This window comes from Bos mutus, unplaced genomic scaffold (assembly GCF_027580195.1).
Source record: "Bos mutus isolate GX-2022 unplaced genomic scaffold, NWIPB_WYAK_1.1 CTG250, whole genome shotgun sequence".
Lineage (NCBI taxonomy): Eukaryota > Metazoa > Chordata > Mammalia > Artiodactyla > Bovidae > Bos > Bos mutus.
In genome coordinates, this window is record NW_027219755.1 from 79697 (window position 1) to 99575 (window position 19879).

General features: G+C 39.3%; 1 protein-coding gene across 1 annotated transcript in view; it reads left to right on the forward strand.

Annotated features, from left to right (window-relative positions):
• LOC102286098 (ATP-binding cassette sub-family C member 4) overlaps positions 1–19663 on the forward strand; it is a gene marked incomplete at its 5' end in the record, with an annotated part of 98122 nt that extends 78459 nt beyond the window's left edge. Inside the window, 3 exons of the mRNA XM_070366901.1 lie at positions 11452–11624; positions 12735–12840; positions 19529–19663. Of these exons, the coding sequence (XP_070223002.1) occupies positions 11452–11624; positions 12735–12840; positions 19529–19663 (414 nt within the window). The remainder of the gene's footprint in view (positions 1–11451; positions 11625–12734; positions 12841–19528) is intronic.
• Between the last annotated feature and the right edge of the window lie 216 nt (positions 19664–19879).

Consider the following 19879-nt stretch of genomic DNA (forward strand, 5'->3'; position numbering starts at 1 on the left):
CTTACAATGTTTATTAATTGATGATGATGAAAAACAATATAATGCCATGTTTCCATTTTAGCATTTTCCTTAAAACCTTGAATGACTAGACACATTATCTTGTCCTTTGCAGAGCACTAAATTAAACATTAAAGCTGTGGGATCAAATTCTACTAGTGATCTAGTGATGTAATTACCCTAATTACCCTCCAGTGTTCATTTTATTCCTTTGATCTTAGGGAACATCTACTAAGTGGAGACAATAGTAGTTTTTCATTATTAACTGAAAGATGTGAATGAGATCAGACCAATAAAATGAGGAAGTTTCATAGCAAAGTGTCTATAAAAGTATATTTTATAGTTGAAATATGAGAAGAAGACAGAAAAAGAGATTCACACAGTCATGTCTGACTCTGTGATCCCACAGACTGTAGCCTGCCTGGTTCCTCTGTCCATGGACTTCTCCAGGCAAGAATACTGGAGTGGGTTGCCATTCTGTCCTCCAGGAGATCTCCCCAACCCAGAGATCAAACCTGAGTCTACCACATTGCAGGCAGATTCTTTATTGTCTGAGGCACCAGGGAAGCCCTGGAATGTGAGAATGATTACTTATTGGTGATTATGTCATTTTAATGCCGTATCATGAATGCAGGTAACAGAACCCTGGAGAATTTGCTGAGCTCTTGTACGGAGAGGTTCATTTCTGGAGAATTTTCTGTCATTTGTGTCATGTTTCCCCTTGCCCCTCTTCTTTGAATTCCCTCACCCTTGTGTGAAACATTTTTGACTATTATCTTGCTGTTGGTTTGAATATTTAATGCAAATTATTTTGTGTATTTGCCCTCGTTTTACAAATTGATTCTACTTTGGGCAGAAACTCTAGACTTGTAAACCATAGACAGTCTTTGAATTTTTCACAGGACCTAACTTAGTCTTTGGAGAAGGCAATGGCACCCCACTCCGGTACGCTTGCCTGGAAAATCCCATGGACAGAGGAGCCTGGAAGGCTGCATTCCATGGGGTCACTAAGAGTCGGACACCACTGAGCGACTTCACTTTCACTTTTCACTTTCATGCATTGGAGAAGGAAATGGCAACCCACTCCAGTGTTCTTGCCTGGAGAATCCCAGGGACGACGGAGCCTGGTGGGCTGCCGTCTGTGGGGTCGCATAGAGTTGGACACGACTTAAGCGACTTAGCAGCAGCAGCAGCTTAGTCTTTTGTTTCTAAAAAGTAAGCATGCACATTCCTATACACTAACAATGAAATATCAGAAAGAGAAATTAGGAAACGACCCCATTACCATTGCAACAAAAAGAATAAAATACATAAAAATAAACCTACTTAAGGAGGCAATGCCAAAGAATGCTCAAACTACCACACAATTGCACTCATCTCACATGCTAGTAAAGTAATGCTCAAAATTCTCCAAGCCAGGCTTCAGCAATACATGAACCATGAACTTCCAGATGTTCAAGCTGGTTTTAGAAAAGGCAGAGGAACCAGAGATCAAATTGCCAACATCCACTGGATCATGTAAAAAGCAAGAGAGTTCCAGAAAAACATCTACTTCTGCTTTCTAGACTATGCCAAAGCCTTAACTGTGTGGATCACAATAAACTGTGGAAAATTCTGAAAGAGATGGGAATACCAGAACACCTGACCTGCCTCTTGAGAAACCTATATGCAGGTCAGGAAGCAACAGTTAGAACTGGACATGGAACAACAGACTGGTTCCAAATAGGAAAACGAGTACGTCAAGGCTGTATATTGTCACCCTGCTTATTTAACTTCTATGCAGAGTACATCATGAGAAACGCTGGGCTGGAGGAAGCACAAGCTGGAATCAAGATTGCCAGAACTATCAATAACCTCAGATATGCAGATGACACCACCGTTATGGCAGAAAGTGAAGAGGAACTAAAAAGCCTGTTGATAAAAGTGAAAGAGGAGAGTGAAAATGTTGGCTTAAAGCTCAACATTCAGAAAACGAAGATCATGGCATCCGGTCCCATCACTCCATGGGAAATAGATGGGGAAACAGTGGAAACAGTGTCAGACTTTATTTTTTGGGGCTCCAAAATCACTGCAGATGGTGACTGCAGCCATGAAATTAAAAGACACTTACTCCTTGGAAGGAAAGTTATGACCAACCTAGATATCATATTGAAAAGCAGAGACATTACTTTGCCAACAAAGGTCCGTCTAGTCAAGGCTATGGTTTTTCCAGTGGTCATGTATGGATGTGAGAGTTGGACTGTGAAGAAAGCTGAGTGCCGAAGAATTGATAGTTTTGAACTGTGATGTTGAAGAAGACTCTTGAGAGTCCCTTGGACTGCAAGGAGATCCAACCAGTCCATTCTAAAGGAGATTGGTCCTGGGTGTCCTTTGGAAGGACTGATGCTGAAGCTGAAACTCCAGTACTTTGGCCACCTCATGAGAAGAGTTGACTCATTGGAAAAGACTCTGATGCTGGGAGGGATTGGGAGCAGGAGGAGAAGGGGACGACAGAGGATTAGATGGCTGGACGGCATCACTGACTCGATGTACATGAGTTTGAGTGACCTCCGGGAGTTAGTGATGGACAGGGAGGCCTGGCCTGCTGCAATTCATAGGGTTGCAAAGAGTCGGACACGACTGAGTGACTGAACTGGACTGAACTGAAGGAGGCAAAAGATAAGCCCTCAGAAAACTGTAATTTACTGATAAAGGAAACCAAAGTTGACATAAACAGTTTGAAGATATATTCTTGGATTTGAAGAATCAATATTGTGAAAATGGCTATACTACCCAAAGAATCTACAGATTCAATACAATCCCTGTCAAATTACCAATGACATTTTTCATAGAATTAGGGCAAAAATTTTTACAATTTGTATGGAAACACAAAGCAATCTTAAGAAAGAAAATATGAAGCTGGGGATTAGGTTCCTTAATTTCAGACTACATTATTAAGTTGGCCAAAAAGTTCGTTACATAAGATATTATAGAAAGACCCAAATGAACTCTTTGACAAATTCACTGCAGAGATACAGTAGTCAAGATGGTATGGTACTGGCATGAAAAAAGAACAGCAATATAGATCAATGGAACAGTATAGAAAGCCCAGAGATAAACTCACATACCTATGGTCACCTAATCTATGACAAAGGAGGTAAGAATATAGAATGGAGAAAAGACATCTCTTCAATAAGTGGTGCTGGGAAAATTGGATGGCTACATGTAAAAGAATGAAATTAGAATACTCCCTAAAACCACATTGGAGAAGGAAATGGTAACCCACTCCAGTATTCTTGCCTAGGGAATCCCATGGACAGAGGAGTCTGGTGGGCTGCTGTCCATAGGGTCACACAGAGTCGAACACTACTGAACCGACTTAGCATGCATGCATGCATTGGAGAAGGAAATGGCAACCCGTTCCAGTATTCTTGCCTGGAGAATTCCAGGGACAGAGGAGCCTGGTGGGATGCCATCTATGTGGTCGCACAGAGTCGGACACAACTGAAGCAACTTAGTAGCAGCAGCAACAGCTAATACCATATACAAAAATAAACTCAAAATGGATTAAAGACCTAAATGTAAGACCAGACCCAATAAAATTCTTAGAGAAAACAAAGGAAAAACACTCTTTGACATAAATAACTACCAAATTTTCGATTGCTCTCTTCATTTCAGAGAAGTGTGGCATAGTTCTTTAAATTGTTGTTGTTACACAAATCTGAGTAATTGTTCTTGTTGTTTTGAATTGATGTATTTGCCATTTAGTGTTATCCTTCCAGGCAAGCTCTGAAATCTGTAATATGTAGATGAGCCTTGACTGTGAGCAGGCTGATTTGGATGGAGCTCATACATTTCCAGCCAGAAATTCTGGTTTCTGAAGATGTCAGCACTGAGTCTTTACACACCCACCTGGCTTTCCAGTAACGTTAGGATTTTGTTTTCCTAAATCGGGCCAATTGCTTTACCTTTTCCTGCCCCCAAAGAAGTGCACCTCTGATTTCATTTAAGTCTTTGAGTCTAGAGTGAAATTCTAGAAGAGAAGAGGGGAGAACAGTTAACTATCAAATATAATAAAAGATAGGATGATTCACTGATCTTGCTGAAGAATGCTGAAGAAGCTGCAGTTGAAAGTGAAACAGGAGAGTGAAAAAGTTGGCTTAAAACTCAACACTCAAAAAACGAAGATCATGGCATCTGGTCCCATCACTTCATGGCAAATAGATGGGGAAGCAATGAAAACACTGAAAGACTTTATTTTGGGGGCTCCAAAATCACTGCAGATGGTGACTGCAGTCATGAAATTAAAAGACACTAGCTCCTTGGAAAAAAATCTATGACAGCATATTACTTTAAATATTATATTACTTTGCTAACCTTAACAGCATATTATTTTAAATATCACATTACTTTGTCAACACAGTTCCATCTAGTCAAAGCTATGGTTTTTCTAGTAGTCATGTGAGAGTTGGACTATAAAGAAAGCTGAGTGGCAAAGAATTGATACTTTTGAACTGTGGTGTTGGAGAAAACGCTCGAGAGTCCCTTGAACTGCAAGGAAATCCAACCAGTCCATCCTGAAGGAAATCAGTCCTGAATATTCATTGATAGGACTGATGCTGAAGCTTAAACTCCAATACTTTGGCCACCTGATGCAAAGAACTGACTCATTAGAAAAGGCTCTGATGCTGGGAGGGATTGAAGGCAGGAAGAGAAGGGGATGAAGAGGATGAGATGATTGGATGTCATCACTGACTTGATGGACTTTAGTTTGAGTAAGCTCCAGGAGTTGGTGATGGACAGGGAAGCCTGGCGTTGTGTAGTCCATGGAGTCGCAAAGAGTAGGACATGACTGAGCAACTGAACTGAATTGAACTAATTGATCTTGAATTCACAGGACATATTTAATGGTGAAATTATGACATCTTAAGAAAAATACTGGAAGTACTGGTAAATTATTTTTCTATTTGTTTCCCAGCTGATACATTTTTTCACAGATTCTCAGGTAGAAAAATTACTCTAGAATTTTAGAACACATTGTTCCATGGACAGAGAGGCAATTTTTATCTAAATTCTAAAAATAATGAAGTGGTAGAAGGGGTAGATAATACTAAGATCTACCTTTATTTAAACTATATTTGGAGCTTTCTATAGAAAGAAATAGACGTGAGTCTATTTCAAAAGTGAAGTACGTGGTTTCCATATATTGCTTATGGAATTTACTGTGTTAACTTTGCTAATATCACTTAGAGAAATCATCCCATCATTGTTTTTCTCTAGGGATTGCTTCTTTATGGCTGTTTTAAAGAAAACCTACCAAATATTTCATTGAAAGCATACATATGTGATAAAGAAAAATTCCTGAAGAAATAGAATAATGGGGTGATTTATCACTCTAAGTGTGTGTGTGTGTGTGCATGTGCATGCTTGATCATGTCTGACTTTTTTGTGACCCTCTGTGGAACTATAGCCTGCCAGACTTGTCTGTCCATGGAGTTTTCCAGGTAAGAAATACTGGAGTGGGTTGCTGTTTCCTCCTTCAGAAGATCTTCCCAAACCAGGAATTGAACCCACATCTCTTGCATCTCCTGCATTTGGCAGGAGGATTCATAATCACTGTACCACGTGGAAAGCTTGTCACTCTAAGAGGTGATCACTAAATCAGTGAGGTCAACTTTTATATGAACTCAAAACCATCGTTATTAGTGTGTAAGTGGTGCCAAACTGGACATGTGAACCCAAACTCACAGAGGTGGCCTGAGAGTGAGTAGGAGGGAACCACTAATTTTTCCTCTTTTAAAGTCCGCTAGTTCTGTTTCCTCCTCCTTCCTTGGGAGAGATGGTCATTCAGAAGGGAGGCAGTCCAATGGATGCTGCCCATCTCATCATGGTTATTTTTCAAAATATGCTGAGACTACATTTTTCACATAGTGTAAACTAGCAACCTTACTGTAAACTGACAAAAATTCATCAGTTAATTAGTGTTGATAGGGGCACTAAGAAGCAAGATAATGCTGCAAGTATAACATGAATGTATCTGAAGAGGAAGCACCTTATCACTCAAAGGTTAAAAGAGCACAGTAGATAAAACTCTCAAAATGAATCACCAATGTGTCACTTCTGTTAAAAGAAAATGAGAACAAAACAGCTGGGATTCTGGGATATGAAGTTAAGCATATGGTCTGTCCTGTCAAAACTGGGGAAGAAATCATGCAGTCAAATGTTCGATGTTGATAGTGTCTCTGTTTGGACAGAAATGTGTCTCATTACACAGGAAACCGAGATACAGAAACCTGGGCATCAACAGCCTCTGCATCAGGAACCACTGATGCAGTGGTTCAGTCCTTGTGGTGGAGACAGATCACATGTTCACTTCCGGGCCTTGTGTTAGATGAATGGGCTCTCCCTTTACTTCCTTTACTGCCTGTCCTGCTCTAGTAAAAGTTCTTCCCCGTCTGTAGATTGCATTTCCCTTTCTCCTTCAGTCCACAGCAGCCTTTCTTTTTGAAAAGTAAGAAGGTTAATATAGAAACCGTCTGACATCTGTGTTGATCTCCTGAGCGGGGTGTTGGTGCCTGGTTGGTAGATTCAGTACATTAGTAGGTTACATTGAAATGTTTATAGTGATAGAAATAGGGTGCCTTCAATTTCAGTGTATTATTTTTCAATTTTGCTATATTCTGTTATTTTCCCAAACTCAAAAACAGTCTGAAGGATTCTCTACTGAGATGTATAGTTTTGAATAGTATTATTTACTCCATTTTCCTTAAATCATAACTTTTTCAGTGCTTTCCACTGTTTAAAGTGTGAGGTTGTGATATCTTTGACCCAGTTAATTGTTATAATATATTCCTTTTACACTTAAACTTAATAAGAAGATAGTGTTACGTATAAATTATTTATATATGTGGATTTATTTTCTAATTTATAGGAACAGATGTGTTACATGATGGGATTCACTCATGCCTTCATTAAGGCAACAAATATCTCCTGAGAGCTTGTTAGACATGCAGTGTAGCAGATTGTAGGGCTATCACAGTCATCAAAAGACAAAATCTCTACCCTTGGAGCTTAAATTCTCTTGGAGAAGGTGGAAAACAAGTCGATGCATACATAACAAGGCCTCAGTGTTAATACATGCAAAGGAGGAAAATGGAGCAGAACATGAAGAGAGGCTAGCTGACAGCATTATTAATATTGGGCAATATCTATTGATCTGTCATAAATTCTACATGTACTGATTCATTTTATACTCTATCAATGTTAGGAGGTACCCATCTTTACAATTATGATATTATAGTCTTAGAGCTTAGGAAGCTAAGGTAGAATAAGTTTAGAAACTTGCCCAGTTGGCAGAGCCAGGCAGGATTTATGCTCAGGCTGTCTGGCTTCAAGTCTCCATTTTTTTTTTTTTTCCCCTTTGTCTGTGCTGGTTGTTCATTGCTGCTTCTAGGCTTTCTCTAGTTGTGGCAAACAGGGGCTAATCTTAATGGCAGTGCACAGCTTCTCACTGACATAGCTTCTCCTGTTGTGACACCTGGACTCTGGAGCACACAGGCTTCAGAACTGTGGCCTGCAGGCTCAGGAGTTGTAGCCTGTGGGCTCTAGAGTTGGGCTTAGTAGTTGTGGCACATGGGTTCACTTGCTTCTTGCCATGGGATCATCCTGGACCAGGGATGAAACCCATGTTCTGTGCATTGGCAGGTGGATTCTTAACCACTGGACCCTCAGGGAGTCCCAAGCCTCCAATTTATTGTTTTAAAATGTTCAAATCACAGGAACATGGAAGGAATAGCGTGATGAACACATACACATTCATCTGGATTCATCAGCTGTTAGTGTCTTCCCATATTTTCTCCATCAATATAATCTATATTTTGCTGAATTGTTTGTAAGTTGTAGAAATGTTTATTAAAAGTTGGATTTCACCTTTAAATACAAAAATGTACACCTTGTAAGAACAAGGACATTCCCTTATGTGTCCTAACACAGTCATGTCAATCAATAAATTTAACAGTAATATTATACTATTATCTGATATGTTTTCAGATTCTCTAATTGTAGCTTCTAGTTATTATTGTCTCTGCTTCTATTGTCCTTTTTTCCCATTTTAATACTTAATTATAATTTGATTTTATCATTACAATACAGAGGGCCTTCATATTCATATATTCTCATAACCATCCCTGATTTATAAATGAAGACAGAATCTCAGAAATTAATTTTCTGAAAAACATTGCCTCTCACAACCCTTTTTCCTTGTGGCGCCGATATGGACAAACTCGAAGGAAAGTATAAAATCAAATTAGTGATGAGATGTCATCCAAGTCAGAAGCAAGTGTGAGTCAGGATGTCAGCTTTAAGCAAGTCCAACTACTTGCACCACAATCCAAAGCTTACTCTTTAGATTTTATGTACTTTTCATGCTAACACTACCTACAAATACCATATTTAATCCTAACTCAGAATTCCCTTTTCATGTGATCAGACTCCCATCTGGAACACAATTCAGGTTCATATTCATAGATGTGCTCCAGCATTTAGGATACCTGAAAAATGAAAAATTAAAAACACTGCTCACTCATCCTTGGTGTGCTGTTATCTGACATTGTAAAATGTTGCATAATTTATCAGCCATCACTCATCAATCTGTTGGTCTCTTAATTTGGAGTGTATTTCTTCTTTGTTATTCAACTTCAAGGAAAGCCTGAGTTTGGTTCTCTCTCTATAATACTTTTCCAAAATAAATATTTATTGAACTGATCCCTGCTGCTGCTGCTAAGTCACTTCAGTCGTGTCCGACTCTGTGTGACCCCATAGACGTCAGTCCACCAGCTCCCCCGCCCCTGGGATTCTCCAGACAAAAACACTGGAGTGGGTTGCCATTTCCTTCTCCAGAACTGATCCCTACCACCAAATGTAGCTTCAGATTATCTTTGGCAGTTAAAAGTTTGTTTTTTATAATTTGTGGAGTATAACTTTATGAAGATAGATTAATATAAACATCACCTATATCCATATTCTTGGAAACAGTGTCAGACTTTATTTTTCTGGGCTCCAAAATCACTACAGATGGTGACTGCAGCCATGAAATTAAAAGACGCTTACTCCTTGGAAGGAAAGTTATGACCAACCTAGACAGCATATTCAAAAGCAGAGACATCACTTTGCCAGCAAAGGTTCGTCTAGTCAAGGCTATGGTTTTTCCTGTGGTCATGTATGGATGTGAGAGTTGGACTGTGAAGAAGGCTGCGTGCTGAAGTATTGATGCTTTTGAACTGTGGTGTTGGAGAAGACTCTTGAGAGTCCCTTGGACTGCAAGGAGATCCAACCAGTCCATTCTGAAGGAGATCAGCCCTGGGATTTCTTTGGAAGAAATGATGCTAAAGCTGAAACTCCAGTACTTTGGCCACCTCATGCGACGAGTTGACTCATTGGAAAAGACTCTGATGCTGGGAGGGATTGGGGGCAGGAGGAGAAGGGGACGACAGAGGATGAGATGGCTGGATGGCATCGCTGACTCGATGGACGTGAGTCTGAGTGAACTCCGGGAGTTGGTGATGCACAGGGAGGCCTGGCGTGCTGCAGTTCATGGGGTCGCAAAGAGTCGGACACGACTGAGCGACTGATCTGATCTGATATTCATTTTCTGGGGGAAATAATATGTTGTGTCTTATTTTTCATGAGTTTTCATTCACTGCAAGACATTTATGATATTGAATAAAATGCACTTGATTGGTCCACTATTTATAGAATTAAACTTGGGAAAGAACCATCACCAGAGCAGGTTCCAGGATTACTAATGTATAAGGTGAAGTTTGCAATTGTTTGAATTTGTGTATTTTCAGTTCAGTTCCGTCATTCAGTCATGTCCAACTCTTTGCCACCCCATGAACCACAGCACGCCAGGACTCCCTATCCATCACCAACTCCCGGAGTCTACCCAAACCCATGTCCATTGAGTCAGTGATGCCATCCAACCATGCCATCCTCTGTCAACCCCTTCTCCTCCTGCCCTCAATCTTTCCCAGCATCAGGGTCTTTTCAAATGTGTCAGTTCTTCACATCAGGTGGCCAAGTACTGGAGTTTCAGCTTCAACATCAGTCCTTGCAATGAAAACCCAGGACTGATCTCCTTTAAGATGAACTGGTTGGATCTCCTTGCAGTCCAAGGGACTCTCAAGAGTCTTCTCCAACACCACAGTTGAAAAGCATCAATTCTTCAGTGCGCAGCTTTCTTTATAGTCCAATTCTCACATCCATACATGACTACTGGAAAAACCATAGCCTTGACTAGACGGACCTTTGTTGGCAAAGTAATGTCTCTGCTTTTTAACATGCTGTTTAGGTTGGTCATAACTTTCCTTCCAAGGAGTAAGCATCTTTTAATTTCTTGGCTGCAATCACCATCTGCAGTGATTTTGGAGCCCCCCAAAATAAAGTCAGTCACTGTTTCCACTGTTTACCCACCTATTTTCCATAAAGTGATGGGACTGGATGCCATGATCTTAGTTTTCTGAATGTTGAGCTTTAAGCCAACTTTTTCACTCTCCTCTTTCACTTTCATCAAGAGGCTCTTTAGTTCTTCACTTTCTGCCATAAGGGTGGGGTCATCTGCATATTTGAGGTTATTGATATTTTCTCCCAGAAATCTTGATTCTAGCTTGTGCTTCATCCAGCCCAGCGTTTTTCATGATGTACTCTGCATATAAGTTAAATAAGCAGGGTGACAATATACAGCCTTGACGTACTCCTTTTCCTATTTGGAACCAGTCTGTTGTTCCATGCCCAGTTCTAACTGTTGCTTCCTGGCCTGCATACAGGTTTCTCAAGTGGCAGGTCAGGTGGTCTGGTATTCCCATCTCCTACAGAATTTTCCACAGTTTATTGTGATCCACACAGTCAAAGGATTTAGCATAGTCAATAAAGCAGAAATAGATGTTTTTCTGAAACTCTCTTGCTTTTTCAATGATCCAGCGGATGTTGGCAATTTGATCTCTGGTTCCTCTGCCTTTTCTAAAACCAAATGTGCTGGTAAGATTTTATCTTCAGAGAAAAAGACTTACTGTAAAAGTTTTGAAGTTTTTCTTTAGTGTACCAACTCCTATGCAGAATGAATGTTGAGAAGCTTGACTCAACCATAAAGATTGTTTTAACTTTTCTGTTTAAACCACATTGGGAGAAATAGCTTCATTTTTTGAGAAACTTCCTTAACTAATCCCTTGGTGCAGTTTCTGGAGGCTGTCCTGTGGCAGGGATGGGGGACATTGAGATCTTTCTGTCCTGACTTGACTCCACCATCTTTCTCAGTGAATGCTCTTTGGAAAAAGCTCTCCCCTTCACCTGGCTATACATGTAAGATACATAAGAAGTCCATGTAAGATACATAAGGACGTCAGAATTCTAATGTGTAAGAGGTTTGTCTACTTCAGTAACAGTTTACTTAGGAAAATGTTGTTCTTTCTGTATCTACAGGTGCAACTTAAAGACACCTTTGAACATCTTTCTGGTAAAATGAATACTGAATTAGCAGAATCTGCATTGAACTTAAGTGTTGGACAGAGACAACTGGTGTGCCTTGCTCGGACTATTCTCAAGAAAAATCAGATATTGATTATTGACAAAGCCACATCAAATGTGGATCCAAGGTATGGAGCTGAGATCTAAGAAACCTTGAATCTGAATCCTTGAATTCTAAAGGTGGTAACCAGAAGGGAAAGAGACACGTGTACCCCAATGTTCATTGCAGCACTGTTTATAATAGCCAGGACATGGAAGCAACCTAGATGTCCATCAGCAGATGAATGGATAAGAAAGCTATGGTACATATACACAATGGAGTATTACTCAGCCATTAAAAAGAATACATTTGAATCAGTTCTAATGAGGTGGATGAAACTGGAGCCTATTATACAGAGTGAAGTAAGCCAGAAGGAAAAACACCAATACAGTATACTAACGCATATATATGGAATTTAGAAAGATGGTAACGATAACCCTGTATACGAGACAGCAAAAGAGACACTGATGTATAGAACAGTCTTATGGACTCTGTGGGAGAGGGAGAGGGTGGGAAGATTTTGGAGAATGGCATTGAAACATGTAAAATATCATGTATGAAACGAGATGCCAGTCCAGGTTCAATGCACGATACTGGATGCTTGGGGCTGGTGCACTGGGATGATCCAGAGGGATGGTATGGGGAGGGACGAGGGAGGAGGGTTCAGGATGGGGAACACATGTATACCTGTGGTGGATTCATTTTGATATTTGGCAAAACTAATACAATTATGTAAAGTTTAAAAATAAAATAAAATTAATTAAAAAATTAAAAAAAAATAAAGGTGGTAAATGGAAAACATTTAGTGATGCTTAGAAATGTTTCTAAGTGTTCTCTTGGCCTCATGGATATTTCTTTATAATATTAATTCCATAAAACAAAGGAAAAACCAAGACATGTTATAAAGGGTTAATGTTGTTATGAGGCATCCTGAGAGAACTAGATTCCTAAATCCAGCTCATTATAATCTCAAGCAATTTTGAGGGAAGACTATTTTCCATTTTTGAAAAACAGTAAATCTCTAAATAGACTTTTTATACTTAGTTTTTTTTGGAACGAGATTATACATTAAGATTATACATAATACAACGAGATTTCATTGATTTTTAAAAACATTATTAAAAGTATCATGATATTTTTAAGTCAAAAGTCTGCTTTTCCTGTTTTTACTGAACTGAATCAATTTCTTTGATTCTAGAACTGATGAGTTAATACAAAAAAAAATTCGTGAGAAATTTGCTCACTGCACTGTGCTGACCATCACACACAGGTTGAGCAATGTCATTGACTGTCAACAGATATCGGTAAGACTCTTACCATTTTAGTTGTTTTCATTTATGTTCAATTTTTCAATGTATCCTTCCTTGTAAAATTTGATACAAACCTCCAGTAATGTAATTTTCTATTAGTTTCTCCTCTCTTTCCTGAAAATTGTTGTTGTTCAGTCGCTCAGTCATGTCTGGTTGTTCATAACCCCATGGAGTTCAGCATACCAGGCCTCCCTGTGCTTCACTATGTCCCAGTTTGCTCAAACTCATGTCTGTTGAGTCTGTGATGTTGTCCAACCATCTCATCCTCTGTTGTCCCCTTGTCCTCCTGCCTTCAATCTTTCCCAGCATCAGAGTATTTTCCAATAAGTCAGCTCTTTGCATCACATAGCTAAAGTATTGTAGCTTCAGCTTTAGCATCAGTCCTTCTAATGGATATTCAGGGTTGATTTCCTTTAGGATTTACCGGTTTAATATTCTTTCAGTCCAAGGGACTCTCAAGAGTCTTCTTTATTACCACAGTTTGAAAGCATCAATTCTTTGGTGCTCAGCCTTCTTTATGGTCAAACTCTCACATCCATACATGACTACTGGAAAAACCATATAGCTTTGACTAGACGGACCTTGGTTGGCAAAATAATGTCTCAACTTTTTAATATGTTGTCTAGGTTTGTCATAGCTTTTCTTCCAAGGAGGAAGCATCTTTTTAATTTCATGGCTGTGGTCACTGTCTACAGTGATTTTGGAGCCCAGGAAAGTAGTCTGTCACTGTTTCCATTGTTTCCCCATCTATTTGCCATGAAGTGATGGCACTGGATGCCATGATCTTTGTCTTTTGAATGCTGAGTTTTAAGCCAGCTTTTTTCACTCTCCTCTTTCACTTTCATCAAGAGGCTCCTTAGTTCCTCTTTGATTCTGCCATAAGGGTGGTGTCATCTACATATCTGAGGTTATTGATATTTCTCCTAGCAATCTTGATTCCAGCTTGAGCTTCATCCAGGCTGACATTTTGCATGATGTACTCTGCATATATGTTAAGTAAGAAGAGTGACAATATACAACCTTGACATCCTTTCCCAATTTGAACCTTATTTGTATTTCTTGCTTTAGAAATAGACATAGCTTTTTTATTGTACTTCCCAGGTACTGCATTTTTGCAAATTGAGAACTTATCATAACCCTGCATTGAGCAAGTTTATGGGCGCCATTTTTCAAACAGTATTTCCTCATTCCAATTCTCTGTCTCACATTTTGGTAATTCTCATTATATGTCAAACTTTTTCACAATCATTATAGTTTCTCTGGTGATCTATAACATCAATGTTACTGCTATGACTTGCTGAAGTCTCATCTGTTGGTTAGTATTTTTTTAAGCAATGCATTGTTTTTAGGTTAAGGTCTCTATATTGTTTTCTCAGACATAATGCTATTGCACACTTGATAGGCCAGTGTCATGCAAACATAACTTCTGTACATTCTGGGAAACCAGAACATTCATATGACTCATTTTACTGCCATATTCACTTCGTTCCAGTGTTCTGGAACTATTCCCACACAGAGGGATGACTGTACCTCCTTCCTTTCTGGAAAGCAGGTGACTGTCTATTCTGAAAGCTTTAGTGTGGACATAAAGATGAGTCAATCTGTTTCAAAGCCTATGCTCCAGAAGGCAGGTGACCGGCCTTAAGGAGTAGCTGGGGAAGTGACAGGTGCTGATGAAGGGCATAACCAACAGGGTTGTCACCATAAAGTCCTATCATTGCAAGTGATAAGGTGTAATAATTACATTTTATTGCACATGAATACTTCTGCAGAAAGATAGATGAATATGTTTTTTTAATTCTATTTTAATTGAATCTAATCCATAAAAATATTTTTTTGTTATAAAAAAGCAATAAATGTGCAAGATAAAAATAGGAAAACAGAAGAAAATCTCATAAAGGGAAGGTTACAAAATACCCACCACCAGAAAGTGGCAGTTATATAGTGCTATAATTATTTGGATAACATTAGAGCCATTTTAATAATTTATTTTATTCTGCAAGACAGAATATTTCATTACCAGAATTTTTTTGTATTCTTAAAATTCCCCATGTCTTTTATTAATTTTCCACAGCTCAGTTCTTAAAGCTGAGTAAAATTTCATCATAGGGATAGAGCATGATTAATCTCAAACTTAGACATCTATATATTTTCCAAATTGTCACTTTTATCAAAAATCTTGAAATTATTAGATGGATATGGTTTTGTTCACTGTAAGTAAATCAGAGAAAGGGCTTGTTGGGAAACAATTGTAACCTAATTAATAGCTTTGTTTATGTGTTGTCTCTCCAAAGGGGTTTTCCCTGCTTTAGTTCATTAAGCACCATTCATGTGTCAGGCTTAGAATTCGATTTCACAAAGTTCTCTCAGTATTAAGTTTATTAAACATGATGGAGTCATAATGACAGCTAATATAATCTTCCTTACTTTCCCTGTTGCCACAAAACAGTGGAGCAAGACAGACAAATTAGAAATGCTCTTTATCCTAAGACTCACCACTCTCTCTACACTAGAGGGTTCTTCCTGTAGTTTTTCAGAGTATCTGGGTGCTCGTGACCTGCTTTCTCTGCAGCCAACAGCCCAGCTCTTCCCTCCAGTCTCTGCACACTGCTGCCTTCATATCACCCAGATTCTCCTGTTGGTGTGAACAAAGGAAGCATGTGACAATCTGCACTTGCTCCAACAGTGTTATCTGTGGTCAACACTTTCACTGTCCTCAGAGAATTCTCTGGAAATGAATGATGAAGAACCAAAAGCAGAGCTGAGAAACTCAGATCCCACCTCTTCTGTTTATAGTCCATCTTATGGTTTTATATTTTTTGTTTCTTCCTCATCTCAAACCTCTACTTAGAATTTTTCCCACAGAAGTGAAAATCAGAAATGGTTGTAACACACCCGCCTGAAAAGCATAAAACAGCTCAACCTAACTAGAGTTTTACTTAAATTCTATTTTTCACCTTAATGGTACTTTTCTTTCATAAACCTATATATTGCAATTAGAACATTTGAGAAGAGAAAAGCTCCTTCAAAAACACTGCAAGAGATTTCACTCAAGTTTTCAGAGGAAAGATAACTAACACTGAGGTAGGAAGTACAGTTGGGGAGAAGAAATACTTTATGGAGGGGGCGCGCTTGTGTGCAAAGGCAGCAGCTTTGGGAACGTGGCTGTGGAGGTCACCCTGACCCAGCCTTCATCCCTCCCCAGTGAGAAGAATGATTTACTATTTCAAGACCCAAGACAGGATTTTGAGTTAATAGTCGCCACATTGTCCAGTCACTGAGAAAATCACAGGTACCCATTTTACCGATGAGGACCCACCTTTCAGGGTTGGACAGCTATCCCGTGTCATCACCTGGCAGCCAGAGACAAATCTGACACTCAGATCTCCCCCTCCCAACTCTGCTTGTTGTGCAGCGGGATCTCTCTCCATTGTTGTCATCATTTCCCAGCATCTTTCTTACCAGGCTTCTCCTCCATCCTCTCCTGGGCACCACCACCTCTTGGTGCACTCACCCACCTCTCCCTGCATTCTTTATCTCTGATGACATCCTGCCAGTGAAAATGGATCAAATTATCTTGCAGTGCATCCATTTCATTTTTATGTCTAGGACAGCTGTCTGGAATATCTGCACATAAACAGGCTTCATAAACACATCTTCATTGAGCTTATGTAACTAACTTACTCATCCAACATAATGTATTTTTACTTAACGTACTAGAGCTTGATAAGCAGTTCAGGGTTGGGGTTCCTGGAGAGATCCTAGGATTTGGGGATTGTTATCATACCAACTTGAATATGTGGTTTAGTCAATAGTTTATCTCGGGTTACAAGGAGTTGGGGACCTAACGGGAGATTGTAGGAGCTTTTTCTTATAAGGGATGTTAAAAATCCAAAATTATACCTATTTTTCTGTACATAATGAGAATTTGGATTTGCTTTATGTTTATTTGTTCTGAAATATCTAGATTTTTTGACCAAACCAGTAAATGTAAAGGCTAAGTTGGTAAAATTCTATTTCTGGCCTTTTTTCAGTCTGTGTCCCATCTCAGCTCTTGTAGCCCCTACGTGAGCCTTGGCTTTTAAGTTTGATTAGGTTCCATTTGTTTTTGCTTTTATTTCTTTTGCTTTGGGAGACTAATCTAAAAAAAAATATTGCTATGATTTATATCAAAGAGTCTTTTGCCTGTATTTTCATTTAGTTTTGTAGTTCCCAGCCTTATATTAGATCTTGAAGCCATTTTGAGTTTATTTTTGTGCATGATGTGAGGGAGTGTCTAATTTCATATATCTTCAGGTGTTCAGCTTTCCCAGTACTATTTACCATAGAAACTGTCTTTTCTCCAATTCTTGTGTACTGTTTCATAGATTAATTGACGTAGATGTGTGGAGACCAGTGTTTTAAAACTGCAGTTTTTCTTCTTCAACATCAGGAGTGGTAGTTACGTTCTGTTATGCTATGCTTAAGTAGAATTGCACATGTGAGACATCTAAATTGACATGCCAAGTTACAGGGCTTCCCTGGTGGCTCAGAGGGTAAAGATTCCACCTGCAATGCAGGAGACTTGAGTTTAATCCCTGGGTCAGGAAGATCCCCTGGAGAAGGGGATGGCTACCCACTCCAGTATTCTTACCATGGACAGAGGAGCCTGGTGGACTACAGTCCCATGGGGTCATAAAGAATTGGACATGACTGAGCAACTTTCACTGAACATTTAAATTATTATGCAGATGTGAAAGTGAAAGTTGCTCAGTCATGTCTGACTTTTTATGATCCTATGGACTGTAGTCCACCAGACTCCCCTGTCCATATGATTTTCCAGGCAAGAATACTGGAATAGGTTGCTATGCCCTTCTCCAGGGGATCTTCCCAACCCAGGGATCGAACCTGTGTCTCTTGTGTCTCCTTCATTGCAGGCAGATTCTTTATCCACTGAGTTACCTTGGAAGCCCATTAAGTGGATGAAACAGATTCGATTATTCTCAGACTCTTTTGAGAAGGCTACCCTTAGCAGTGATTCACAGTAGTAAACAAATGATTAACAGGAAAATGGCATTTATGAGACTAATAAATGTTTCCAATTAAATGGAAAGGATTAAATTTATTGTAGTACTTATATGTTGAAAAACAACCTGTATGTTGTTTAGAGTTCCTGCATTCTGTTTAAAAATTAAAAAAAAAAACTTTTTTAAAAAATATAAATTTATTTATTTTAATTGGAGATTAATTACTTTACAATATTGTATTGGTTTTGCCATACATCAACTTTTATTTATTTGTTTATTTTAGGCTGTGCTGGGTCTTCCTTGCTACACAGACTTTTCTCTAGTTGCAGCAAGTAGGGGCTACTCTTCATTGCCGTGTGCAGACTTCTCATTGCATGGGCTCTCTTGTTGTGGAGCATGGGTTCTAGGCATGTAGGCTCAATAGCTGAGGCTCCTGGGCTCTAGACCACAGGCTCTGTAGTTATGGCACATGGGCTTAGTTGCTCTGTGGCATGTGCGAGCTTTCTGAACCAGGGATGGAACACAAGACTCCTGCATTAGTAGGCAGATTCTTTTATCACTGAGCCACCAGGGAAGCTCATCCAGTATATTCTCTTAATATGCATTTATTTCAAATATGACCTAAATGAATTAAATACTACTGAACATCAGAACAGTTTTATAATTATATCACTTGGGCCAATTGTTTCAGACACTTTTTCCCCATCCAGAACCATTAACCAAAGTCACTAATAAGTAGAAAGGCAGAGTGAAGGACCCCTTCCTCTCCCTTTCAGTTTGCATTTAGCAGACTTATTAATGAGCAATAACAGGGGTGAAAGGAAAGCAGCTGAAGAAAGAAAGAGAAACAAGGAAAGAAAGATAATTTATGGAAACAGATTCAGATCCTAGGCAGTTCAGGTTGGGCTGGCCCCATGTGCTCTGTAACCCATGATCACTGGAATTTGGAGCTCAATTTCTTACTTGCTTCTTTAGTCTTATCCAAAGAGAAAACTGGATTTCTAGAGATTTCTTCTGTGCAGAGCAGTTTTGCAAAAGCTGCTTATGTACCAGCTCCTTTTGCCAGGCTTTCTCTCTCAGAAGAATAAACTACAACCACATCCAGCTTCAAGAAGCATCTCAATCCCTTGGACAAGGATTCTGTTCCTCTTAGAAGCTGGCATAATCCAGGATCCTTAAGAAATCCTGGAAGCCTTTGCTTTTTTCCCCAAATATTGCTCAGATTCTCAAATCGACCATTAATTTGTTGTCAGGGCACTGCTTTCTGGTTCGTATGACACCAACCTACTTTTTAGATAAATGGAATTTGATTTTCTTGAATGAAGATATTTGCCAACTCTGTGAATCTGTACAAATTGCCTCAAAGCTCAGAGTCTGAGTGTTAAAAGTGCTAATGATAACAACCCCAAATGCCCTGAACATAAAATAAGATGCTATAGAGTACTAGTAGTCATATTTTCTTTCTTTCCTATAACATTATAATATTAAAAGGTTAGCTTAGGCCTTTGTCTGCCTAGTAAAACAAATTAGTTGAACTATTAAAACATCAGCCAGCCCTACCACCCAAATAGATTTTCTCTGTTTCCCTATGCTGCCACTTTTTGAAATATTGTCTGAGTTATAATATGTTACTGGGAGACATTATGTACTAATGGGTTTCTTTTTGCTGTTTACAGGTTTTGGATTCAGGGAGACGGAAAGAAACTGGTCAGCCAAATGATTTGCTGCAGAATAGAAACAGTCTGTTTTATAAAATGGTGCAACATCTGGGCAAGGAGGAAGTAGCTGTCCTCACTGAAAGGGCAAAATAGGACAGGGAGTTGTCATTAAAGTTTGTCTCCAGGTTCACTCTTCACAAGATCTCTATCAGGGGTCTGATAACAAGCACTCTGTGGCCTTATAAACCTCCAGAGACTAAGCTTCATGAGTGGGTCTTAACAACACAAGGTGGGTTAAGAGCAGGTCTGCTGAAGATCTGCAGCAGTGGTGGGGGTGGGGTCAGGATGTGTGCACCCTTCTATGTGCAC